Raw genomic sequence first — 24376 nt, 5'->3', positions numbered from 1 at the left:
CAGCGATTTCTTGTTTGTTTGTTTTGTTAATCCTCGCCAGAGGATATTTTTCCATTGATTTTTAGGGAGAGTCGAAGAGAGAGGAAAAGACAGAGAAACATCGATGTGAGAGAAACACATTGCATGAGCCCTGACCAGGGCCCAGGCCAGGGAGGAGCCTGCAACCAAGATACAGGGCCTTGACCAGAATCAAACCCGGGACCCTTTGGTCTGCAGGCCGGTGCTCTATCCACTGAGCTAAACCAGCTATAGCTGGATCAGTGATTCTTAAACAACTTGAATAAAGCTACAGGAACATATGATTTCTGTATGTCAACTTTTCCAGAGTTCATCTGATATTCTTTTCTCGAATGCTGAATTTTACATATTTCTACTATTTTCTCTGAACGTACAAACTACTATAAGCCTCTCTGAAATTCTCTGTAGAATATGGGAAGTAAATTCCTCAACAACTTACCTGGGATTTGTTCATTTTCAGATGTTCTTGAGAAAGGGCCAAGAGTGATGATGCCAGAGCTGGGTAAGGAAGAATGGGGGATGGAATCATGAGCAATCTGTCTAAGATAGCAGCTCTTAGAATCACCTATCAAGAAAACGGCCCTCTGACCAATCTGGCACCAGAAAATACAGGAAACAACATATGGAGGCAATATCCACGTGTCCATTTATAATTCTAAAATGATCACACAGAACTTTCATACTGAGTGAATGTAAACTGTTTTCTACACCATTACTGTTAAGATATGCCTTTGAAAATATTAAAAACAACCTAAGTCCAATAACAGGAGGTTGGGCAAACAAAATACAGTATTAAATACAAAGTTTGGGGTACTATTCCAGCATTAAGATTGATTTTAGGATTAAAATATTTACTGGCACAGGATCTCAGTTTACCTGTTTTCCTATATTTTTAGCCACTTGCCATCAGAGAATCCAGAAGTTCAGAAAAAAGCAATGCAAGCTTATCCTTTTGCGTGGTCCCCTTAATTACAGTTTTTCAAGAGGATTTTTTTTTTCTTCTAAGAAATGTGTTTTAACTTAAATGTGGTAGAGGACAGGGTCCCCATCTGGGAATCAAGACCTGAATTCCAGAAATTGAATTCCCACTAGCAAACTGCATGACTGGATAAGCTATTTATCTTCTAAGTCCTAAGTTTAAGGCAAAAGTAATAGATTAAAAAACTGTATCTCCACAGTGTGATTTTATAAGGGGGAAATTCGGTGAATCCCTGGATTGGTGATGAACAGGGTTTGAGCAACTAAAAATTAACAGAAAGAAAGAGTGCAGATTGTAAGGGCTGATGTGTTTAGAAAATGGTGAGGGACAATTTCCTTAGCTATGGGTGGTACCCCTTCCCTCCCATCCACCCCCTCACAAATCCTCCAATGAAGTGTCTTTTCCTGTGAGACCTGCACCCTGCCCATGCCCTTCCCTCAGTGGCAGCTCACATCCTCCTCCCGCTTTGCTGAGCCACAATAATCAATGATCCCCGAACATGGTGTGGCCACCCAGACTTTGCTCACAACGGAGAGGAAAATTCTGGCCCAGTAACTGTTGGATGTGCTCCTTTCAGGGATTCCTCTGCTTCCATGCTGGAATTGTAGGGCAAGGCTTTAGCTCAGAAGCATGTTCTTCTAGGTGTGGTTCCTGTTCCCGGGGGCCTTCTGCTTTTCACTTCACTGGAATGGTTTCGTTTCAACCTGGGCCTAGGAGCCACATTTTCATTGAATTGGAACCTGCCCTTGGAATCCCAAGGTTCAAGTGCCTGATGAGCTGGGCCTTGTCTAAAATCTAATGAGGGCTGCTTTGGAGCGAGACAACACTGCAGCAGGCAGGCAGGAACTAGAAGCCTCAATTTGTGCCTTGTGACCAAGGGAAATAGGCCAAATGGTTTGGTTATCGAAATATATCGCTAGTTGCTTCCTAGGACACACATAGAACAAGTCATTGTGTCAGAGAAAACCCAATGGGTATAGGTAGAGGAGAATGTATACTAAGAAGACCATGAGACTATGAGTAAATCTTGTTTTGAAACTCAAGTCATGCCCAAGTGAGTAAATCATGTTAGTTCTCTGCAAGTGAGGTTTGAACACATGCTACGATAGGGATGGTACTGCCGACCTCACAGCCTGGTTGGAAGGACCGAGTGAAGTATCTAAAGATCTTGGTAACACGGACAGCAGGGGATGATGGAGGGCGTATTAAATTCTGGGCTTGATCCTCACAGGTGCTAGCTCACTCTACCTCAGAACCACCCTCACAGGTGCAAATATTATTCCCATGCTCATTGAACAGGCGAGGAAACAGGATTCGTCTAATTCATGTCCCCAGGGATGCCCTGCCGTTTTGTGGGAGGACCTGATCTGAACCCAAACATCAAGCTCTTAAAACTTCATGCAACGCTGCCAACACCTCCCACCCTCAAACCTTTCCCAGGCAAATCTACACCATGGCCACTCCCTTCAGCTGCAGTTCAGATCTTTGTTCTACTAAAGACGTAGGATAAGATAAGTAATATGATGATAGTATTTAACTCTCAGTAAATAGCTGTTCCCTTCCCTGCTGCTCTCTAGTCCTTTTCAAACCACCACACAGGCTGCAGATCCAAGCGCCTCCGTAGAACTTCTGGAACCAGATTTTGGCCACATGGCTGCACAAACCTTTCATCTTCATAGAGCACCTTCCTCAGGCAAAGAAGGTCAGGAAGCCTGCAGGTCGGGAGCCCAGCGCGGTCCTCGCTGCCTTTCTCCGGGATCGAAACCCGCTCTGGGGCTCCCTCCAGAGGAGGCGAGGAGAGCCAGCACCCGCCCAACCCTTCCCACCCCTGCCCTCCGACCCCCGAGGGCTGGCGGCTCCCCGCAAGCCCTTCCTCTGACTGGTGGGTGCACCCACTTCGCTTTGAGTTCGCACCAGGTCAGGTGAAATGAGGGGAACCCCCGCCAGAGCCTGGCGAACCCGAGGGGCGCCCAGGTAGCGAACCGAAGGGCACATGCGCAGAAGAGGCTTCCCGGCGCTCTTCCCAGGAATCCCCAAAGGGCGCCTGATGCCTTTCCTGACTACATTCCCCATAAGGCACCGCGGCGCCGCCTCTAGCAGAGGGATTCTTTGAATAGCTTTTGCTTTAATTATAGGGCTTGGTTGATTGACATGAACCATTAATAAAAAGAAAAGTTGACTATTGATTTCACCCAACACTATAGATGAGAAACGAAGATTACAGATTAGCAAATGTCCACCAAAATGCTAATGATCCTCAACATTTTTACGTTCCTCTGAAACCTAGCTTTAAGAACGCCAGAACTAGGTTTTCCCACGAAGCATCAGAAAACAGCCTGTTCCTGCTAATCATTAGCAGCTAATGGGATGGGGCCTCTGCCCAGTAACAGCCCAGAGGGCGGCAGGGGCCAATACCCTGGCCTCTCTCTCCCCTCCCACTTTGGACGGCTTATCAGTGCCTCTCATGGACCGGGTCCAACCAAGGGCAAGGGAGCCAGGGTGTTATGACTCCCAGACTCACAAAGGTCAGACCCTTGTGAAAGACAGCAGGTGGGAGAAGGGCAGATAATAATCTGGAGGGGAAAACAAGGGGTACCAAGCCCCAGATAAAGTGCAGGTTAACCAGTCCAGTTTGAATTTCAGACCCACAACCAATATGGGCACATTCTAAGGATGTTTAGCATAAGAACAATATGTCGCAAGGACATTAAACCCATATTCGTTGTTTAAAAATCAAGTGGAAGCTGGTGTCCTGTATTTTCATTTGCTAAACCTGACAGCCTTAAATGAAGCCCGTAAAGGAGTTTGAAGCAAAAAAGTAACCTAACCTAATGTAGGACTTAATAAATATATTATTTATAAAATGAGGACACTTGTAGATTACAGTCAGTAAGTTCAGAGGGTTCGGGGGCACATAAATAAGTTCCAGGCGCATTTAGGCACATTCACAAGCGAAGTCTCCACTGGCCAGGTAACGTTGATGCGGGTGAGAGCCTTGACCGACTCCCACCTGCCTGAGAAGCCCTGAGCCATTTCTGCACTTCCTTGCCTTCCACTTGGCATAGCTCTTTTCTGTGTACGGGGGCCTTTCATGCCCAATATTTCATTCTGTCCTTCCCACATTCCCGTGTGGAAAGTAGCTCACATCATTGTCATTATGTGGCTGCTGAAAACGAGGCTCAGAGAGGTGCAGCCACCACCCAAGGTCACACAGGGAGGCGGCAGAAGGGCCAAGATGACAACTTAGGTCTGTGTGACTCCAAACATCTTTCCCCTCTTCTCCAGGGCTCTCTGTTCTTCCAGGGGTCCAGTACGTCCAGGCATGTCTATCCATGTTGGGTGCTGGCTGGCAGGTCCAGGTGTGGGGATCAGGAAGGAGCCTGCAGGGGCAGCTGCTGGCCTCGGTTCCTGTCGTATCTCCGCTGGAGCCGGGCATGAAGGTGGTGGACCCTCCTTGCCTCCTGGGCCTTGAAGAAGGACGCCGCGATGGTGTGCCGCAGTCGGCGGGCGTAGGTCTCCAGGAGGACCGTGGAACAAGCCACCAGCTGCAGGACCCCCGCGGCCAGGGGGGCGGCCGTGAGGGGGCGCTGGGCGGGCAGCAGCGGGCAGCCAGGGGAGGTGAAGCGGAGCTCCCACTGGAAGGACCTGTGGGCAGAGTGGAAGGGTTTCTCCAGAGGCCGCTGGTTGAAGAGGAAGGGGATGAAGTCCAGGACGGTGTAGGCAGCCTTCGTAAAGGAGAAAAAGGCCAAGTCAACTGACAGATGCTCTAGCCATTCCCTGCCCCCCACCACTTGCCGCTTTCAGGGCCCGCTCAACTTTCCCTGCCCTCATCTGCAAAATGGGCACAGAAGCAGTAGGGGGTGAGAACAGAAACACTGTGTCGTGTTGTAGTGGGAATTAAGTTCATCTGCAGATGCCCCAGGTCCCACAGCCTATCCCAGGACTCTGACTTGAAGGTAAGTAAAATTCAATTGCAAGTCAGGGATTTCACGAACCCTTCCCCTTCCCTCAAGAAAATGACTCTATGCCCATCTTCCCATCACCACACTTACATCATACTTGACCATGAGTGTAACGGGCACAGCAGGCAGCTTCTGAGCCCAGTCCACGGCTGCCTGTGCCAGGAGGAAGGCCATGTGGTCTGTGGCCACGGTCACCGCTGTGGCCACCAGGAGCAGGGTGAGCAGCCCCAGCCTTAGTAGACAGCTCAGCAGCTCCCCCTGGGACAGCCTTGGCCAAGCCGCCCTGAGCAGCCAGGCTGGTGGGGAGGTCAGCAGGTGTGTGGCCCCGGTCTCTTCCAGCTGCTGGGCTAACTGCCGTGTGGCGTAGACATTATCAAACCGCAGGTCAGTCAGGTAGCAGTGGAGATACCGGGCTGAGTTTATCAGGAGGCCCAGCATAAAGAGTCCTGTCACCGCCCGCTGGATGCCCAGCGCTGCTGCCTGGGCCAGGGACTCCAGGCCAGAAAAGTCCTCCAAGACCTGCTGAGTGACCTTGAGCATGTGAAGCCGGAAGACAGAGCCATTGCCCTGGGCCTGGAGTGTCAGGCCTCGGCCAGTGGGATTCAGAGCCCTGGACGCTGTGTGTAGCTGGTGAGTGGTGTTGAGAAGACTCTCCAGGGAGCCCTCGGTGACACACCTCAGCACCTGTCCAGCTGCGCCCACGTTAGCCAAGACATTGGGCACCACGGTGACAGCCAAGGTGGCAGTACTCCAGGATAGGAGCAGGCGGCGGCCCTGTGCTGTGCCCAGAGTTGGCACGCTGAGTGCAAACAGGCAGCGAGCTGGAGGCACCAGGCCCAGGCCTAGTAAGACCAGGAGGCCACAGAGAGAGGCCACCATGGCCGAGGGCCCCAGAGGATAAAGCAGCGAGAACGCTAGCCAGTGGTGGGCCAGACCTGCAGCAGCAACAGCTAGGGAACCACACAGGAGAAGCTGGATCAACAGCTGGTCATAGCTGGCTGGGACAGGCTGAGAGAAGGCAGCCCAGGCCGCCTGCAGTGGGACAAGGGCCTTGCAGAGCCCCAAGAGCCAGAATCTCCACCTGCACACAAGAAATTGGGGGAACCTTTATCAGGAGGGTGGGGGTTGGGTGTCTGCCCATTGTCTCTGCCCCACAAACTCTTCACCTGCTAACAGGCTCCACCCCCTTAGCCAAAGGAGTGGGCAGTCTTCCCAAGTGGGCCAATTAGAGTAACCCACCCCAGACCCACCTGACCCAAGCTGAACCAATGAGAGCCTTCCCCAGGATTATTCACACTGGAGTTGTCAGGGAAGAACCCAGTTTGTATGCAGTTCCTGAGGATGGGAGGATGCTTGCGTCCATAATCCCAATTTTGTGAGGGCAACTGTCCCAAGGAAATGAAAGAGTCATGAAGAGAGAAGCACAAATAAAAGAGATAGAATGAGAAAGAGAAAAATAAAGACACGGTTTCACTGTTGGCACTGTGTGACACTGAACGTGCCTTCTTTCTAAACCTCAGTGTCTCTTTTATAATTTGGGGGGAGAAGAGAAAGGGAGAGTGGATCCGTTGACCTCTGAGAAACTTATCTATTTTCCTTATATTTATTTATTCAACAAATATTTTTAAATCAACTACTATGTGTCACCCATTGGAGAAACAGGTATGAATAAATGGATGAGAATCCTTGCCCTTATAGAGCTTACACTAAAGAGTGACTGCAGAGGAATTATAAGAAGAGGTTGGGTTCTGGATATGTTTTATTGGAAGAGTCAATAAAGTTGACAGACTGATTGGCTGTGGGTGTGAGAGAAAGAGGACCGTGAGGTTTGGTGGCCTGAGCACTGGAAGCATCGAGGTGTCATTTCCTGAGACAGAAAAATCTATGGTTCAGGCAGGTTTGAGTGAAGTGGGGAGAGGAGGAATTCAGTTGAAAGTCTGAAATTTAAGTTGCCAATTTAGCCTTTCAGTGGAGCTGTTGAGTATGTGGTTGGAAACACGAATCAGGAATTTAGAGGAGAGATCAGGCTGGAGATAGAATGTTGGGTGTTGTTGGTTTATCCATAGTATTTGAAATCAAGGGGCAGGATGAGATTCCTCAAGACATGTGTTGAGGAGGAGGAGGAGGGAGATCCAAGGACTGAGCCCTTGAACTCTAGGGTTAACAGTTTGGGAGGTGAAGAACCAGCGAAGGAGACCAAGAAACCAGGCAATGTGGTGCTTGAGCAGCCAAGTAATAAAATGTTCCAAGAAGAAGGGAGCGGTCAACTATGTCAAATGCTGCTGGTGGATTAAGAAAGATGCAGTAGCCGATGGGTGAAATGTGACCAAGAGAATTCACTTAAGATGGAAGAAGCTCTGGCAGGCTTGCAGGTGGGAGGTCCACTAAAGAGGGGACAGTGATGAAGGGGAGGCTCCCTGCAGGGATGTTCATGGGTGGCAGGGGGGAGACCAAGAGCACAAAAGGTGGGGCTGGTCTTAGGAAGAAGCAGGGGCCATTCGTTCTTACTAGCAGGTGGGAAGGCAGAGGAAATGGGTACAGATGATGGTAGGTGGACAGGCAAAGTGTGAGCAATTATATATCAGCATCATCAGATATGCACAGAACACTGCAATTGTTAAAGGCATGACTCCAGACTGCCTGGATTCAAATCACCACTCACCATTCGTGTGGCCTTGGCCAGGTTTCTTAACCTCCCTGTACCCAGTTTTCTCATCTATAGAATGGTACAATAAAAGTAGTACAGCATAGGGTCATTTTGTGTCTGGCAACTTGTATCATGTTAGCTATTGTCTGTTACTAGAGCATCCACCAGGCAGGAACTTGGTCTCTTTTGGTCACTGATATGTCTTAGTGCCTAGAATAGTGCCTGGCATGTAGTGGGTGCTCCCTAAGTATTTATTGACTGTAGCATGTCTGCTTCCGTTTGCTCAGAAAGGTCCGCACTGATGGTGAGGATGCCAGAGGAGGCAATGAAAGCTTGAAGATCCCGGAGAAGGTAGTTGTCCAGGAAAGTGGGAAAGTAAATGAATAAAGGAAATGCTGGGCACCGTGGAGGACCCACTTGAGGTTAGAGTTAATGAATTATGACCTCCCCAGCTCCTGAAGGCATTTTGATTTGGAACTAAACCACCTCCTACTGTATCATTAGTATTCAAAACCTGGTAGCTGTGAGAATAAATAGCTACTGTAAACAATATTGGGATGGAAAACCAGTTCTAAGTCATCGGGTGCCAAGGCCTGTGCTGAGTGTGGTCACTAAGGATTTTAGTTGCCATTTATTGAGTGCTTACTCTGAGCCAAGCACAAGAGCAAGTCCTACATGAGCACTTCCTCATTCGATTCTCAGTACAGTCTTACGGACATTGTTGCTACTCTCATTCCATAAATGGGAAAACGAGGCTCAAGGAGGTGAGGATTTACCCAAAGGCATGCAGCCAGGGAATGGCAGAGCATGAGGCCTCAGCGCTACCTCAGATGCCTGATGCTCCCAGTATCCAAGGTCTCCAGACCTACCCGGTCCTGATGAGGTGCGCAGCTGTCCCCTGGAGGGTCCTCATGCCTCCTGAATAGCAGCGGAGGCAGCCAGGAGGCCTTAGGCAGCGGCAGCAGGTGGAGAGGAAGTGTGGGGAATTTTGTCCTCTGAGACTTGGGAAAGCCTGTCACTTCTGCTTTTCTGCCCTTAATTAAGTCCTCCTGGCCGCCTGTCCCGCCCTGCCGGGGCCCACCTCCCAGGAGGTTGGGCAAGCTGCCTCATCCTCCTCGGGTAGGCAGGAGTGGGTAGAAGGTGTGGGAGGAGAGAACGGGCCTTTCCCAAGCAACATCTCTAGTCCTGGTAGTCCTGTAACAGGAAGATGGAATTAGTCCCATTTCACAGAGGAGGAAACTGAGGTGCAGGGAAGCCATTCAGCTCGTTCGTGGCAGTGCTGGGACCAGAACTCCGCTCAGCTCTCTCTTTCCCTTTCCTTCCACAGTTAGGTGTCCCAGGAGCAGCCTGAGCCCACCTCTTAGAGGGTGGGGACCACGGGAGACAACTGGATTTCTGCGAAGACTTTTCTCTAACCATCATTGGCTTTCGTCTTTATCTCCAGCTCCCCTCCTGTCTTTAGGCAAATGGGGACCTGGCTTCACAGCACAGCTCTGTCCCTCCCTAGCTGTGTGACTTTAAGCAGGTGACCTCATTTCTCTCACTCTCAGTTTTCTCCTCTTAAAAGAGAATAATTGTGATAATAGTTAATATTTATTGAGCACTTGCTTTGCATCTGAACAGTTTATAAATGAATTTATTGAATCCTAGCAACTTACAACCCTTTGTGGTAGGGGCTGTTATTGCTTCCATTTTTCAGTTTAGACCCAGAGAGTTAAGTCCCTTAACCAAGCCACTCAGCTGCTAAGAGGCAAAACCATAATTTACACCCCACAGTCCTGTTCCCAAGTCAACTGGTCAACCACCGTTCTCTACTAGTGTGGAGGGAAGGAGTCCTAAGACTCATGAGGACCTTGTGATGCATATAGTAGCTGCTCAATAAATGTGTGTTCCCTGTATGCGCTCGGCTGCAGTCATTACCCTGCAGGGACACTTCCAGGCTGTCTTCTCCCAGCACCTCTGTGCCCCATCACTGCCTGTAGGACTGCCTCCTCCAGAAGGCCTCTCCGGAGCCCCCAGGTCCCCACCCTGCAGGATGGGCTGGTTAGGGGACATTTAAGCTGCATTCCAGACTCTCTGCCATTTTCCCTTATAAGGACATGGTGCCTGGATCACTTGCTCAGGCCTGAAGGAGGATGTCTTGTGGCCCAGATAGGAGAAGTGACACAACTGAATGAGACACTCTGGGCCCACAGGGAGCCTAACATCCTTCCCAGATCACAAACCCCTCCAGGAAGGCAGGCCAGGCACCCAGTGTGCAGAGAACGGGGCACCCAATGGACCGGAGCCGCAAAGGCATGTGCCTGTGGAGCCATCCAGCCAAGGTGAGGAGCACCGCTGCCCAGGTGCAAACAGCGGTGCCCGGCCACGTGGAGACACCTTCGCTAAGGGCAGCTTCTACTCTGCTCCGGCTGAAGGTTGAAGCCCCTGGAAATCCAGGCCCAGCGTTTCCACATACTGTGTGTGCTGTGTGATCGTGGACAACACACTATCCCTCTCTGAACTTGTGTGGACTCTGCTGTAAGGAGAATATTTCTCGGGTGGCCTTGAGGATTTAGTGAGATAATGTATGCCGAATGCCCAGTAAACAACAGCTCGATGCTCCTGCTTGCTCCTTCTCACCGTGGCTGACAGCTATGCCTGCGTGTGTTCTGGGCTGCTGACACCTGACCGTACAGGCCTCTGTAATGCCCACTGGGCAAGCTCCCTGACCAGGGTCCCCTCACGTGGGAAATTTCAGGGGACGGTGCTGGTTGGAGATGAGCAGCACAGTGCCCTGGAAGACACCAGCATTTGCCCAGTTTCTGCACTGGCATCAGGGAACTGACTGGTTAAGGCCCATGTTGGTCATTGCCCGAAGGCCTCTGGGTGGATGTGTAAGATTTGGGCGGATGGGGGCAATAGGCAGGGAAAGGGCAGAAGATATTTTTGGCTTTTCTCAGCACATGTAGGCAGCCACTTCTGCCTATATAAGGCCGGCTTGACTTCAAGTCCACAACATCCGGAAACGGCTTCTGAATCACCAAAATAGAATCAACGTAATTGAAGGGAATTTCTGCATTGAGGATTCATAGCCATAAGACAGGACAGGAAGAGGAAGTGGTAAACCCTCAGATCTGGAATCCGAATCAGAGGCCCATACACTATGGGAGTCATTGAATCTTACAGCCTGTGGGTGTAGCACGTCACTGCCATGTACTTGATTTGAGAATATGCAGAGGTGGCTGAAATCTTCCCAAATAGACAGTGCTCTCCAATAGAAGCAGAATGGGAACCATTTAAACATTTCTGGCAGCCACTTAAAAAAGTGAAATTAATTTTTTTAAATCCTCACCCGAGGATATTTTTTTCCATTGATTTTCAGAGAGAGTAGAAAAGAACAAGGAGAGAGAAAGAGAAAGAGGGAGGAGAGAAAAAGAAACATCGAAGTGAGGAAGACACATCAATTGATCGGTTGCCTCCCGCACTGGGGCAAGGGATCGAACCTGCAACCCAGGTATGTGCCCTTGACCAGAATTGAACCCACAACCCTTCTGTGCCCAGGCTGACACTCTAACCACTGAGCCATGCTCACGAGGGTGTGGCATTGATTTTAATAAAATATTTTACTCAACCAAATATATCCAAAATAATATCCTTTAAACATGTAGTCAATATAAAAAGTGTTAATAGAATACTTTGCATTCACTTTTTTGTACTAAGTTATTAAAATTGGTGTGTGTTTTATACTGACCGCCCATCTCAATTCCAATTAGCCACACTTGGGTTGCAGGTGGCTACCGTACCCTATAAGGCAGACATAGACCATTTCCAGCACCACAGAAAGTTCTACTGTGAGCGCTGCTCTAGGTCATTAGGAACTGTGAACGAAAGCTAAAATGGACCTTCTAGGTCAGCGGTTCTCAACCTGTGGGTCTCGACCCCTTTGGCGGTCGAACGACCCTTTCACAGGGGTCGCCTAAGACCATCCTGCATATCAGATATTTACATGACGATTCATAACAGTAGCAACATTACAGTTATGCAATAGCAACGAAAATAATTTTATGGTTGGGTCACAACATGAGGAATTGTATTTAAAGGGCCAGAAGGTTGAGAACCACTGTTCTAGGTCATGTTGCTCAGGAGTCATAGACACAAATGCCTTCAGAAGCCAGGAAAGTGCCAGAGTCTAATAAAGGGAGCCAGTGTAGTACATTAAGGAGTGGTGGGAACTGTGGCAAACCAGAGGTTCACCTTCCAACTTAAGTTCTCCCACCACAATTACTCAACTCCAAACAATTGTTGCCAGATAGCAATAAGATCTGGTATTTTCCTTTCCAGGAGAAGCATAAATCCAGGTTTTAATGTGAAAGCTCCTGAATTGAAAATGTTAGCAATAAATTAATAGTTTAAAACTCACGGAAGCGGGGCTGGGGGGGGGGGCGGGGGGAGGGGCGGGGAACGGGGACAGAACCTGTGGGCTGGAGGCAATCCTGGGGACTGCTAGTTTGCAAGCTCTAATATGATCTAAACCTTCCATGACCCCTTTTCTGTTTGCCCTACACACTCAGTGTTCTCTCTGCCTGTGCCGCCAGAGGCAGACCAGGCGAGGAAACCAGTGTACTAGTATATTTGGGAGCAAAGTGTTCTGGGCAGAGGAAACAGCATGTGCAAAGGCCCTGAGGCAGAAGGTGTTGAGTGTGTGGCTAGAGTAGAGCAGAGAGCAGTAAGAAAGTGAGATCAGGGAAATCAATTCTGTGAAACTCCCTCCTCAGGAATTTGGGGCTTTGAAGCTCTTCGATGCCCAGAACAGCAAAAAAATCTAAAGGGCCGGTGTTGATTAACATTCTTTATTTTATAGCATTTTCAATCAAAAGTACTTGAAATCACAGTTCATCTGGTTATAAGTTCCATGGGTTTCTCTGTGAATGCACTTCTCTCCTGCCCTGTCCCACAGGGAACACACCTTCCCCCACTCCTCACCCCCGGGGCTGTAACTGTGACTAAATACTGACATTCTACTCAGTTGGGAAGGAGCCTGCTTCCAGGGAAACATCCATGACTCACTCCTGCTGTACTGAGGGTGAGTTCAGTCTCTGGGGACTGCCTTCCAGGCCCAGGCTGCTGCTCAGGGACCCTCATCCCTCGGAGATGCAGGAAGGGGAGAGGTGAGGCTCTGGGGCCCTCGGGGTGCCTTTGCCGGTGCTATGCTAATGCCAGGCCACTCGTTCCTCAGACACTTGCTGAGCATCCGCAGGGCCCCGGACTGTGTTGTTCACTGGAGATGCCCAGATACTTCTGCTTGAAGCCAGCAGTGACGGAATCCCCGAGGAGAGCCCGCCAGCCACTGGCTCTCGGGAAGTCTCAGTGGCCCTGTCTGGAAAGAGGATTGTGACACTTGGCCTGCTTGCGACATGTCACCCTGGCCCTTTGCAAGTCCCCAGTTTCTCTCTTGACTTTCCTCTCCTCCCTGGAAAATATGGTCTTTGCTAATCAAACATCCTTGCCACTTGGGGTAGGGTTGGAACCAGCTGCGGAGCAAGCAGCAGCCAGCAGCCACACGGGCCTCTGCGGGCCACAGGCAGGTGGGTTCTGGCTGGAGGAGCCATGAGTCACCTGCAAGAGGGCAGGGCCCAGGCTTGGCCCAACTCCAGAAATATGGCCACAGTGAATCAGATTAAACAGGAGAATCATAACAGCTTAGGTAGAGATGTCAGCGGGGGTTCTAGAACTCCCCTGGTGTGCTTGGGAGCTCGGAGAAGCAGGAAGGAGGCTCTGCAAGTCTCCGTGTCCTCAGGAGGCCATCTGTCCCTTCTGACCCCTGCTCCCCTTCCCCCCGGCTCCATGGGTTGAAAATTCCCCTGGCTGCTGGGTTTCAATAGGGGAAATAGTCAAACAACTGGTGCAGAACAGGCACCCACTGAACTGAACATGTATCAGCTGTGAGCAGCTGGGACAGGTCTCCAAGGAAGGTGGCCCCTAAAGGCGAGATGGTCTGTCTAGAGTGCAACCTACAGTAGTCAGTGGGGAATGTTCACTGAGCCCAAGGGGATGGATAGATTCCCATCCCAACTGTTCAAGACAAATGCAATTCTAGATTTATTTATTGTTGCTGGAGTTGGGCCCTCTTGCATCCTAACCACAGTCCAGCTCAGAGATAAAGAAGCTTGAGATCTGGGAAATATCTGAGTCCTGAGCTGCAAGAGCGAGGAGAAGGTGTCCTAGGTAATGAACTTGCTGACCCAAGTGGACCACCGGAGGTTACCCTTGCGTGTTGCCTACTGGATCACAGAGAATTGCTTGATCACCCTGTTTGATCCTAAGAGCAGGTACTGGTAAAGCCTTCTGGGAGGGCCCGGCCCAGAGTCTCCAAGGAGGACTCAGAGGGCAAGTAACGTGTCGTTGGCCACCAATGAGGGTGGCTTTCCTGTGACATTGGTTAAGTGGTCTTGGGCCCAGTCCGGGAAGGAGCCCAGCTGGAAGATGGGCTGTGCCCAAGTATTGATGGCCATGTTGAGTATCATGATGCCCATCAGGTTCATCAGGAAGCCTGTCCGCACCTGAAATAGAACACAGACTTGAGGCCCATTGTATACATGGAAAAACCCCAAAGTCATTCACCCAAACCCAGCTCGGTGGATGCCCAAGACCCTCCCATCTTTACACACCCTAGGCTGTCCCTCAAATGTCCTCATTCATTGAGTGGCTTATAGGGGCCAGGTACTGTGCCATGCAGCTGTCATAGGGTCATTTAACCCTGAAAGCAGCCCTATAAGGGTTATTATTATTATTCATATTTTACAGAAGAGGAAAATGAGGCTCAGAGAAGTTGGCTTATTTAAGGCTACACAACTTGAAAATAGTCTGATTTGATCATTAAATCACCTCCCCCCCCCCCCCCCCGCAACAGTTAACGCTATAATGTTTACTGGGAAGATTTTTTCTCCTGGAAATGTTTACCTCTTCAGATAGCTGGAAAGAGTTGCCCACTTGCTCCCTCCCCAGGCTGACCTCTCATACTATGCAGTCCAAATATGGGCTGAAAACACCTGTTTCCCAGCTCTGTTTTCTGTTTGTTCCACCCTAGCATCCAGCTGTGAGAAAATTACTCCCTTTAGGTTGCTTTTCAAATCGCTTCCTCATAGCAAGTCTGCTTTAGGGGCTACCATGCCCTTCCTTAACGCTTCTCTCCTCTTCTCCCACTGGCCCCCACCCCCCGCCCCCGCTTTTTCTTAAATATATTTTTGTTACTTTTAGAGAGGAAAGGAGAGGGAGAGAGATAGAAATATCAATGACGAGAGAGAATCATTGATTGGCTGCCTCCTGCACGCCCCCTACTGGGGATTGAGCCCACAACCCAGTCATGTTCCCTGATCGGGAATCGAATGGTGATCTCCTGGACTTAGGTTAATGCTCAACCACTGAGCCACACTTGCCAGGCTTCCACTTTCTTTTTTTAACAAGACCCTTCTCCAGGCAACTGTAATTGGGGAGAATTTCATTATTTTGCTTTTTCCCCCTTTGCATGTATTTTTAGACTTGCCATCAATGGCATGCATTACTGGTTTTCCATTTACATGTACATTGGTAACTTTTCTTTTTAAATACTGTTATTTAAGGTTTTTTGTTTGTTTGATTTTGCTAATCTTCATCTGAGGAGATTTTTGTCATTGATTTTTAGAGAACGTGGAAGGGAGGGAAGAAAGGTGTGTGTTTGGGGAGAGAGAGAGAGAGAGAGAGAGAGAGAGCGAGAAAGAAGAGAGAGATGAGAGAGACACATCCATTGGTTGCCTCCCGCTTGCTGCCCCAACCTGGGCTGGGATTGATTTAACCCAGGTGTGACCTATTGGTGCGTGGGCTGATGCTCCAACCACTGAGCAACACTGCCCAGGACTCTTATTTAAGTTTTTAAAAAATGTAGGTTGATTTAGTAAAATTGTGAAATGAGTATTTCCCCAGATGGTTCATGGAAAGGGCATAGGCCGGGAAACTGCTGTGCTGGCTGCCTCTGTTCTAGGGAGTCTTAAAGCCCCTGACAAGTGTGGAGGATTAGAAGGAGCCCAAAGCTTTGGGGGAGCTGGGAGGAGGGTGGGGTCTTCCCTCGCCAGGGTCCTGGGAGCCTGGCTCAAATGCCTGCTTAGTTCCACTTGAGTTACTTAGTTAGTTAACACCTGTGTGTGACACTCTGCTGCTCTGGATCGCTTTCTGCCTCTTACTTTAGTTCTCTGGCCACTCATCCTGCTGAGTCCCTGAGCCTGGAAGCCAGCATCCTGAACTGGTTAAGCACATCACCCCTGGGGTGCACCAGTTTAGGATGAGTTATTTACATTCTGAGCGTCCAAACGCCCCAGGCCCAGGTGGGGATGGAGGGGGAAGAGGCAGCAGGAGGTAGGAGGAGGGGAGAGGGCGGGAGGGGGGGGTTTAGCAGGGAGCACGGGGAAGAGGGAACACACTGCCCCATAGTTGAGCCCTGCTGAAAGCTGGAAACCCCTCCCCCCCAACTCTGGGGGCTTCTGCCACACTCCTCAGCTGGCCAGGCATTGAGGCCACCCAAGTCCCAGGGTGTGGACTGGCATTTCTCCTCCCTAAAGATGCTGGGCACAGTGCAGTTGGCCCAACAAGCAAGCACAGAGAGGGGAAAGTCCCTTGTCCCCAAAGCAAACCTTGGAAAGCAATCACTTAAGCAGTGTTTCCGGAAGTTGTCTAAACAGAGTGTTTGCTAAAATGTGTCTTCCTGGCCTCACTCAGAATGACTTACGTAGAAATTGGGGGATGGTGGCTGGGGGAGCAGGAGCCCTGCCCAGCTGCCTAGCCCACCACCTGTGTCCACCCACCTCTCTGGGCTCTGCTAGAAAATGCCCAGACTTGCCTGGCCAGAGTTGCTCCGTGGTTGAGCATCAACCCACGCACCAAGAGGTCGCTGGTTCAATTCCCTATCGGGGCATGCGCCTGGGTTGTGGGCCCCATCTCCAGCAGGGGGCATGCAGGAGGCAGCCAGTGGATGTTGATGTTTCTCTCTCATGGATATTTCTATTTCTCCCGTCATTCCTCTCTCTGAAATCAATAAAAACTTATTTTTTTTTTTTTTAATATATATTTTATTGATTTTTACAGAGAGGAAGGGAGAGAGATAGAGAGTTAGAAACATCGATGAGAGAGGAACATCGATCAGCTGCCTCCTGCACACCTCCCACTGGGGATGTGCCCGCAACCCAGGTACATGCCCTTGACCGGAATCGAACCTGGGACCTTTCAGTCCGCAGGCCGACGCTCTATCCACTGAGCCAAACCGGTTTCGGCAAAAACTTATTTTTTTTAAAAAAAAAAAAAGAAGAAGAAGAAAATGCCGAGCCTCACCATGTCTTTGACCAGCAAGTGTCCAGTGGCGAAGGCAATTGAGTTGGGGGGCGTCGAGACCGGGAGCATGAAGGCGTAGGAGCAGCCCACTGTGGCAGGGATCATCAGGTACAGGGGGTGCACTTTCAGGCGGATGGCCTGGGCTCAGGAGGGGGTGGTGAGACAAAGACATAAGAGATAGAGACAGTTGGAGGGAGAACAACACGGAGACAGATTTAGAGACAGAAAGAGAGACAAAGACACGTGGATAGAGAAAGGCAGCGTGAGCGTGCGCAGTCGAGACAAATGAGAAGACAGATGCAGAGACAATGAGAAACCAGATATACGAACACGGAGAAATGAGAGATACGATACACAGAAACGGACAGAAGGCGAGAGCCAGACCAAGGGAGAGACGGAGAAGACATTCTCAAGGTTAGTGACATTCTGGGGCCGCACTGCAGGGTCACCAGGGAGGCTGGGCTGGGGAGATGTGCCTAGGACACGCCTCCGATCTGAGCGCGCAGGGGCCACCGAGGCTTGTTAAAGCTCAGCGGGCTGGCCCCCACTTACCCAGAGCTGCTGACTCAGCAGGCCTGGGGTGGCCCCAAGAATCTGCATGTCTGACACGGTCCCAGGTGAAGCAGATGCTCTAAAATAACAAGCCCTCTTCCTGGTCCTAACAGTTGGAGTCGGGGCCCCTTGGGTTGGGGCCTCACTGGACTTCAGGGATAAGGAGAGCTCAAGATGGCAGCTGTTGGCAAACATTTCCAAACGTCTAAGACTGGGGGTCAAACGTGTCTGTGGGTTGGCCTCCGTCAGTGGGCCGCTGGTTCTTCACCTCTCTCCAACGACATATTCTGGTGCACTGACCACCAGTGGGCAGTTCCTGTTTTGAGTGCCTGCCCCCTGGTGGTCAGTGCACATCATAGCAACTGGTTGTTCTGCTGTTTGGTCAATTTGCATATTAGCCTTTTATTATATAGGATGCCTAAGTAAGCAAAGAAAAACAAAGTGGTTCAGACGAGTGCCTGGTCTGTCACTGTTTGCATACAAAGCATATACTCGCAACATTGACTTAATTCCCTAGATGTGGGGTTACGCTGAGGTAATAACACCCCTTTAATCTATTCAAATGTATAACTCAGGATAATCAGTTTTGAAATCCCAAGTGTAAATTCTTCTTGTCCGTGATATGTTGTTCTTGGCATATGATCCTGGATTCGTTTTGCTATTTGCATCTTTATTTACACACGAGGTCGAGTTAGGACATTTTTCTCCCCTGGTTTGCGTTTGGTTTCGGGGTCTTGCTAACCTGACACAAGGGTGGGATGGCTTTCTCTGCCTGTCTGTGCTCCAGAACGCTTTGGGCAAGTTGAGAACTCTCTGCTCCTTGAAGGCTCCAGCTCTCACCTCGCCAGCCCTCCAGGACTGGTGACCTTTAAAGCAGTGGTTCTCCGCAGGGGATGAGTACCCCTCCCAGCGACACTTGGCAATGTCTGGACACATTTGTGATGGTTACGATTTAGAGGGGGCGCTATTGGTATCTAGCGGGTAGGGGCTAGGGGTGCCGCTAAACACTCCGCTGTGCACAAGGCTGTCCCCACCACTTACCCACGTGTCAGTGGTGCCAAGGAGCCCGGGTTTACAGGGAGGCTAGAGCTTTGCTATCATCAGAGTTCCTCCTGTGGTTATTGGACTAGTCAGACTTTCTACTTCTGCTTAATCCAAACCTGGAAATTATATCTTCCTAGAAAACTTTCCAAAGAAGGCCATTTGGTCACTTTAAAAATATTTACTTTGATTATGCATTTTTTTAAAGAAAAAAACTCCACAGTATTTTTTCTTGGAATCTGGGTTCTGCCACATTCACACATTTTGGAAGAGAGCAGTGACTCCTGGGGCTGCCTGCGGGAGGCCCCGCCAGCAGGGGAGAGGTTTCTGACCTGGGTGGTTGGAGGGACGGGTGCTCCTCCTTGCCTCCCCCGCATTCCCAGAAGGGCCCTCACCAGCTCTGACATGACGGGCAGGAAGATGATGATGGTGGCCGTGTTGCTGGCAAACTCGGTGAAGAAGATGACGACGCAGGTGATGATGAAGACGGCCAGCGCGGGAGACACGTTCTCCAGCGGGTGCAGCTGATCGCTGATCCACAACGACAGCCCGGACTGCTGCGGGGGGAGGGGAGGAGCGAGGGCACCTCTTCACACCCAGCCCACCCCAGTGCCACCTCTGAGGGCTGGCCCAGGGGGGAGGGTTGGGATCAATCACAATGATGACAATGATCCCTTCGTAGATGGGGAGTCTGAGGGTCAGCGCGGTTAGTGACATGTCCGAGGTCACACATGGAGCCTGGACTTGAATGAGCGTCTCTGCTTCTTGAGCTCTTCTCTGTTTCGTACGCTATAGGCCCGGGACTCAAAGCCTTGGATCCTCAACTAACCCATTTGGTTCTCTAGACAATTCACTTGGGTCTAGCACCCTAAGCTCCAACTTGAATGGGAGAGGGGACTTGGATCCTCCATGATAAATCTCCTCATTCCTCGAATGACAGTAACGAATTAAAATGATATGAACATAAATATTGCACAAAACATTAACCTTGTGATTGTTATCTATTAATATGCATCAAATGTATAATATATAGAAGATATACTCTATATCACATGTCATATAAAACATGTATCAAGTATCTATTAAGTATGACACTGTCAATATGATTATAAATAGTAGATATTTATGATCAATAAAAAGGATGTTTATTACAATGATCACAAATATTAACGCTGTTAACATTGTATTATTCATTATCATAACAATCACCATCAATGTGGCTCTATAGGGTGCGAGACACCGGCATACACTAGCTCCCTGAGTCCTCCCAACCATCCCATGAGGTGGACACTTGTCCCTGCGTCACGGAGGAGCAGTGTGAGCCTGGCAAAGTTTCTGTGATGTCCACAGTCGCCAAACGTCATGGCTGGGGTGCATTTCACACGTAGGGCCATGCGCTTCTGTGAGCTAACGTGCTCCTGCAGCACTCCCTCGGGAACGCCAGTCTGCCACGGCCCTCTCAGTGAAGGGCATGCCCGGAGCTCACCAGAGCCCCACAGGACGGAGAAAGGACCGGTTAGAGCAGTGGTTCCCAACCTTCCTGATGCCACGACCCTTTAATACAGTTCCTCATGTTGTGGTGACCCCCAATTTCATTGTTACAAGCGGAACATAATGAAAGCATAGTGATTAATCACAAAAACAATATGTAATCATGTGTGTTTTCCGATGGTCTTAGGCGACCCCTGTGAAAGGGCCGTTCGACCCCCAAAGGGGTCGCGACCCACAGGTTGAGAACCGCTGAGTTAGAGGGTTCCCTCCCTGGCCCCGGACGCCACGCTGCCATCTATTCTGCAGAATCATCCCCAGCCCTTTCCAGGACTTCTCCGGGAATGACTCCATTTACAAGTGTACAGTATGTATACTCTCCCCAGCTACTCCCTCCTATCATCAAATGTATCCTAAACTGCCAGGCTTCCAGAACACCTTCATTAGGACCCCGAGGCCGCAAAGCTGAAGGTGTAAAATTTGTGCTCTCTTTTGCCCCCTGGTGGTGCCATGCGTCAACATCTCAAAAAAACCCACAAGGTCTTGTCTGGCAGGTTGTTTTTTTGTTTTCATTTGTAACAAAGATAACAAACCCAGAGGCTTAGATGTTGGCCAAGGCAGAGTTGGGTTAGTGCCCTGCCTTCTAGAATCAAGTGTATGTCTACCACAGCCCTTTTATCACTCACCCCGTGCCATCTGGTACCAATACACTCTGCTTTACCAAAGAAACTATACACATTTCTTTTATGTTTAATAGAAAATCTACTGCTTATCCCGAACTTAAAATTTCATGATGGATTCTAGAACACAGCACCCTGTTTTTCCATAAATAAAATAGTACACGTGCCCCTATAACTTGCCTTGAAAGAGACTGTGTAAAATTGAGGTTTCTTTTACATCTGCGCTGCTTGTCTGATGGCCTAGAAAGTATGGCACATGGCAGCATCGAGGCCCCCGCTTCTCCCCTGGCCCCGGGCACCCTTCACAGAAAAAAATGGGCCGCTGGTTTTTCCCAGAGGCCACGGCTTTGGCAAAGAGATGGACAGCAGTGTGTGCCATTCAACGGAAAGAGGCTGGAGAGAGGGAATATTAATGACTTGGATGAATGAGAAGTCAAGAACTTCCCTGTAGCCAGACCTCTGGGTGACGGGCTTCCAGCCAACGTCCCAACATGGCTCAGCCTCCATAGCCACAGGGAGGTCTGGCAGCTTCGTGAGAGAGGAGAGCCTCCAAGTGCCTGGGGTTCTCTTGGGGACTCCTAAGGGCCTCACCTGCCCACTCCCAGTCCCCTCGGAATCAGAAGCTCTGTTTCCTCGGAACCACAAAGCCCCGCAGGGTCCTGGGACTCTGGGATCAGCAATAGGCAAGGTCAAAGCGGAAAGGCCAGAGGGCGAAGAGAAAGCGCTCTGGAGTGAGACTAAGTCTGTTCTCCATCTTAATCCTTTCTGGCTGTGTCATCCTGGCCAAGTAACTTAACCTCTCTGTGCCTCAATGTCCTTACCTGTAAAATGGGGATATAACAGTACTTGTCCCAGACGGTTATTATTGGAAGAAAAAGAGTTCATCCCTAAAGCATTTAGTGAAGGGCTTGGGCATCATGCCAGCTGTCATTAGTAGCACCAGTCAGGAGATGCCAGAGGCGGCAGAACGCTCAGAAATCACCCAGGGCAGTGGTTGTCAGTTGTGTCTTTACGATCCTCGGAAATGCCAAGAGAGGCCTGAGGTCACGTTGCAGGATGGGAGAGGGAGGCTGAGCAGGCAGGACAGCGCTCCCCTCTTCCTCCTCCTGTCCTGCTTCCACCGGGCCCTCTTCTAGATCTCTGTGATAACAGTAGGGTCGCATCTTACAAGGAGGGTGTATGGTCTAAGGCAGTGGTTCTCAACCTTGGCTGCACCCTAGAATCACCTGGGAATCTTTGTAAAATCCTGATTTCTGGGCCTCATCCTCCGGAAATTCTGTTTCTTTGTTACTAATGTTGTGGCCCCACCCCATAACAAAGAACCAGAATTTCCGGAGGATGGGGCCCAGAAATCAGGATTTTAAAAAGATTCCCAGGTGATTCTAATGTGCAGCCAAGGTTGAGAACCACTGGTCTAAGTGAAATGCTTAACGTGGAAACCTCAATGGAAAACACCCTTGAAAATCTCTTACAACACTCATAGCACATAGTAGGTTCAGCTGTGGGTGTGCAACTCTGTATAGCAATTCTTAGGTAGAGAGAGCCAGTGAACGTGATTAAAAGAAGGAAACAAGAGAAGGCTGCATACATGAGGTGAACATTCATACCAGGGCACCGCTCTGGCCCTCGATTTCTTCAAGGGGCTGTGGTAAGGATTAAACAAGCACTCGTAGAAATAGTTCCGGTGTCACAGTAAGCCCTGGATGTAATTTATCTTTAGTTATTTTACTTAACAACACTTACAGTGTTTACTCTGTGCTGGGCTCACTTGTAAGCATTTTGCGAACATTAACGTATTTAATCTTCATGGCAACCCCAGGAGGTAAGGAGTAGAATTCTCTCCATTTTTGTGGTTGAAGAAACTGGGGCACCAAGAAGATGTGATTTGCCAATTAGGTCAGATGACTTGCCCCAGGATTGGAATTTTGAGCTCACAGTCTGGCTGGTAAGCACCTCAGTGGCTACTTTCTCCAATTAAACTAACAACAACAACAACAACAAACATCCTCTCTGGCAGGAAATGAGGGACCGGGAAGAAGACCATGTGTCTACTCCGCTCTGAGGGGATGGAGCCTCAATCCCCTCAACATATTTGTAGAGAAGTTCGTTGTGGTGGAGACTAAAAGACTACACACAAGGTGCCAGGATCAGGCCAGGTTTCTATCCATGAGACGGTAAGATTATAACAACAAAAGTGGTGAGGTTGATAGTGGCCCCCGTGTTAGCACCAGGTGGGCATGCATCACCCCTCTCTGGGCACTTTCCATACATCCATCTTGTCATCAGTCCTCAAAACCGCCCATCTGCTAGGTCCTGTCCAGCTAATGTGTATTCCGTGAGCAGGGGACACGCGGATAAGACAGATATGATTCTTGCCCTTGCAGAGCTTATATTCTAGCAAGAGAGACACCTGTAAACAAACAAATGACCGGGATCCTTCGAGGGGCAGATGCAGTGTGAGCAGAGTGGTAAGAGGGAGAGGGCTGTGTTGATGGGGAGACTCCTTTAGATATGCTGGCCGGGAGGCCCCTTCTGTGGTGGTGACCTTGGAGCTGAGACCTGAAGGGTGAGGACCCCGAGATCTCAGGGGAAGCAATTGGTAGGGAGAAAGCCATCCGGAGGTCCTGGGTGCGAATGAACATGGTGTGGCTGAGGAGGCAGTGGGACTGGCGTGGAGCGGATGAGAGGAGACAGATGGCAGCTGACGGGGCTTGTGGGTAGGCCAGTGGGAGCCTTCAGCCTGGAGTCTAAATACAGGGGGCGCCAAGGATTTAGTCTGAAGCAGGCGAAAGCTGGTGAGAACACGAAGTGGGTGTAAGCGAGTTGCCCAAGTTCAGAGTAAGCCCTGGGATCTGATTCCAACCCTGCGGAGCCAGCATGTGGGAGTCTGCACAGCCAGACTCACCCTGGGTCCCATCCAGGGGCCTCTAAGCCACAGGAGGCCACTGTGGCCTGGCAAGGGTACTGGGCAGGGACGAGAGGGCACTTCGGGAGCAGGAAGTGCCGTGAGCATTCTGGTCCCTCCGGGGCAGGCTGTGCTGCCTGGGGAGGGAATGGAACCAGCAGGAGCTGGGGGAAAGGGGCAGCTGCTACACAAAGCCCTCCTTGAACAGAAATCCCAGCCTGCTGCCTGGGGCCGGGCCCGGGCCAGACTGGCCTCCCAGCATGCTCAGCGGTCCTGCAGCCCAGCCCCCCTGAGAGAGCTCTGAGCTCAGAGAAGCCTCTGGGGTGTGGGGTCACCCTGTGCCTCCTCCCTCGGGGTCAGATAGGTGCATCTCAGTAAACATCTGTTTCCACAGAGCTGCTGGGGTGAGAACCTCTGTGTCATCCTTGATCCTGAATTCCCCTCTCCCCCAACATCCCTCAAAATAACCAGCTATGTTGGCTATGCTCTAAGTTCTCCGTACGAATAGGCTCACTTAATAACTGCAACAACTCTATGAGATGGAATCCGTATGTGTGTGTTTGTGTGTGTGTGTGTGTGTGTGTGTGTGTGTTTTAATATGTTTTTATTGATTCCAGAGAGGAAGGGAGAGGGAGAGATGGAAGCATCAATGATGAGAGAGAACCATTGATCAGCTGCCTCCTGCATGCCCCCCACTGGGGATCAAGCCTGCAACCCCGGCATGTGCCCTTGACTGGAATCAAACCTGGGACCCTTCAATCCACA

The 24376-nt window shown here is 50.1% G+C and overlaps 2 protein-coding genes across 2 annotated transcripts in view; both read right to left on the bottom strand.

The window, feature by feature from the left end:
- Window positions 1–4323: 4323 nt before the first annotated feature.
- Window positions 4324–8519, bottom strand: OCSTAMP (osteoclast stimulatory transmembrane protein; the record flags this gene model as incomplete). Its single annotated transcript, XM_081096559.1, is given in 4 exon segments — window positions 4324–4365; window positions 4369–4722; window positions 5050–6040; window positions 8476–8519. Coding segments are annotated over 4 exon segments (1431 nt in total).
- Window positions 8520–12420: 3901 nt separating this feature from the next.
- SLC13A3 (solute carrier family 13 member 3) overlaps window positions 12421–24376 on the bottom strand; it is a gene marked incomplete at its 5' end in the record, with an annotated part of 63258 nt that continues 51302 nt past the window's right edge. Inside the window, 3 exons of the mRNA XM_081097422.1 lie at window positions 12421–14148; window positions 16946–17083; window positions 18934–19095. Coding sequence (XP_080953548.1) covers window positions 13969–14148; window positions 16946–17083; window positions 18934–19095 — 480 coding nt within the window. The 3' untranslated portion in view covers window positions 12421–13968. The remainder of the gene's footprint in view (window positions 14149–16945; window positions 17084–18933; window positions 19096–24376) is intronic.

Source organism: Myotis nattereri, assembly GCF_964212035.1.
Source record: "Myotis nattereri genome assembly, chromosome: 8".
Lineage (NCBI taxonomy): Eukaryota > Metazoa > Chordata > Mammalia > Chiroptera > Vespertilionidae > Myotis > Myotis nattereri.
Note: the sequence above shows the minus strand (reverse complement) of the source record. Positions and strands in the feature narration are given on the sequence as shown.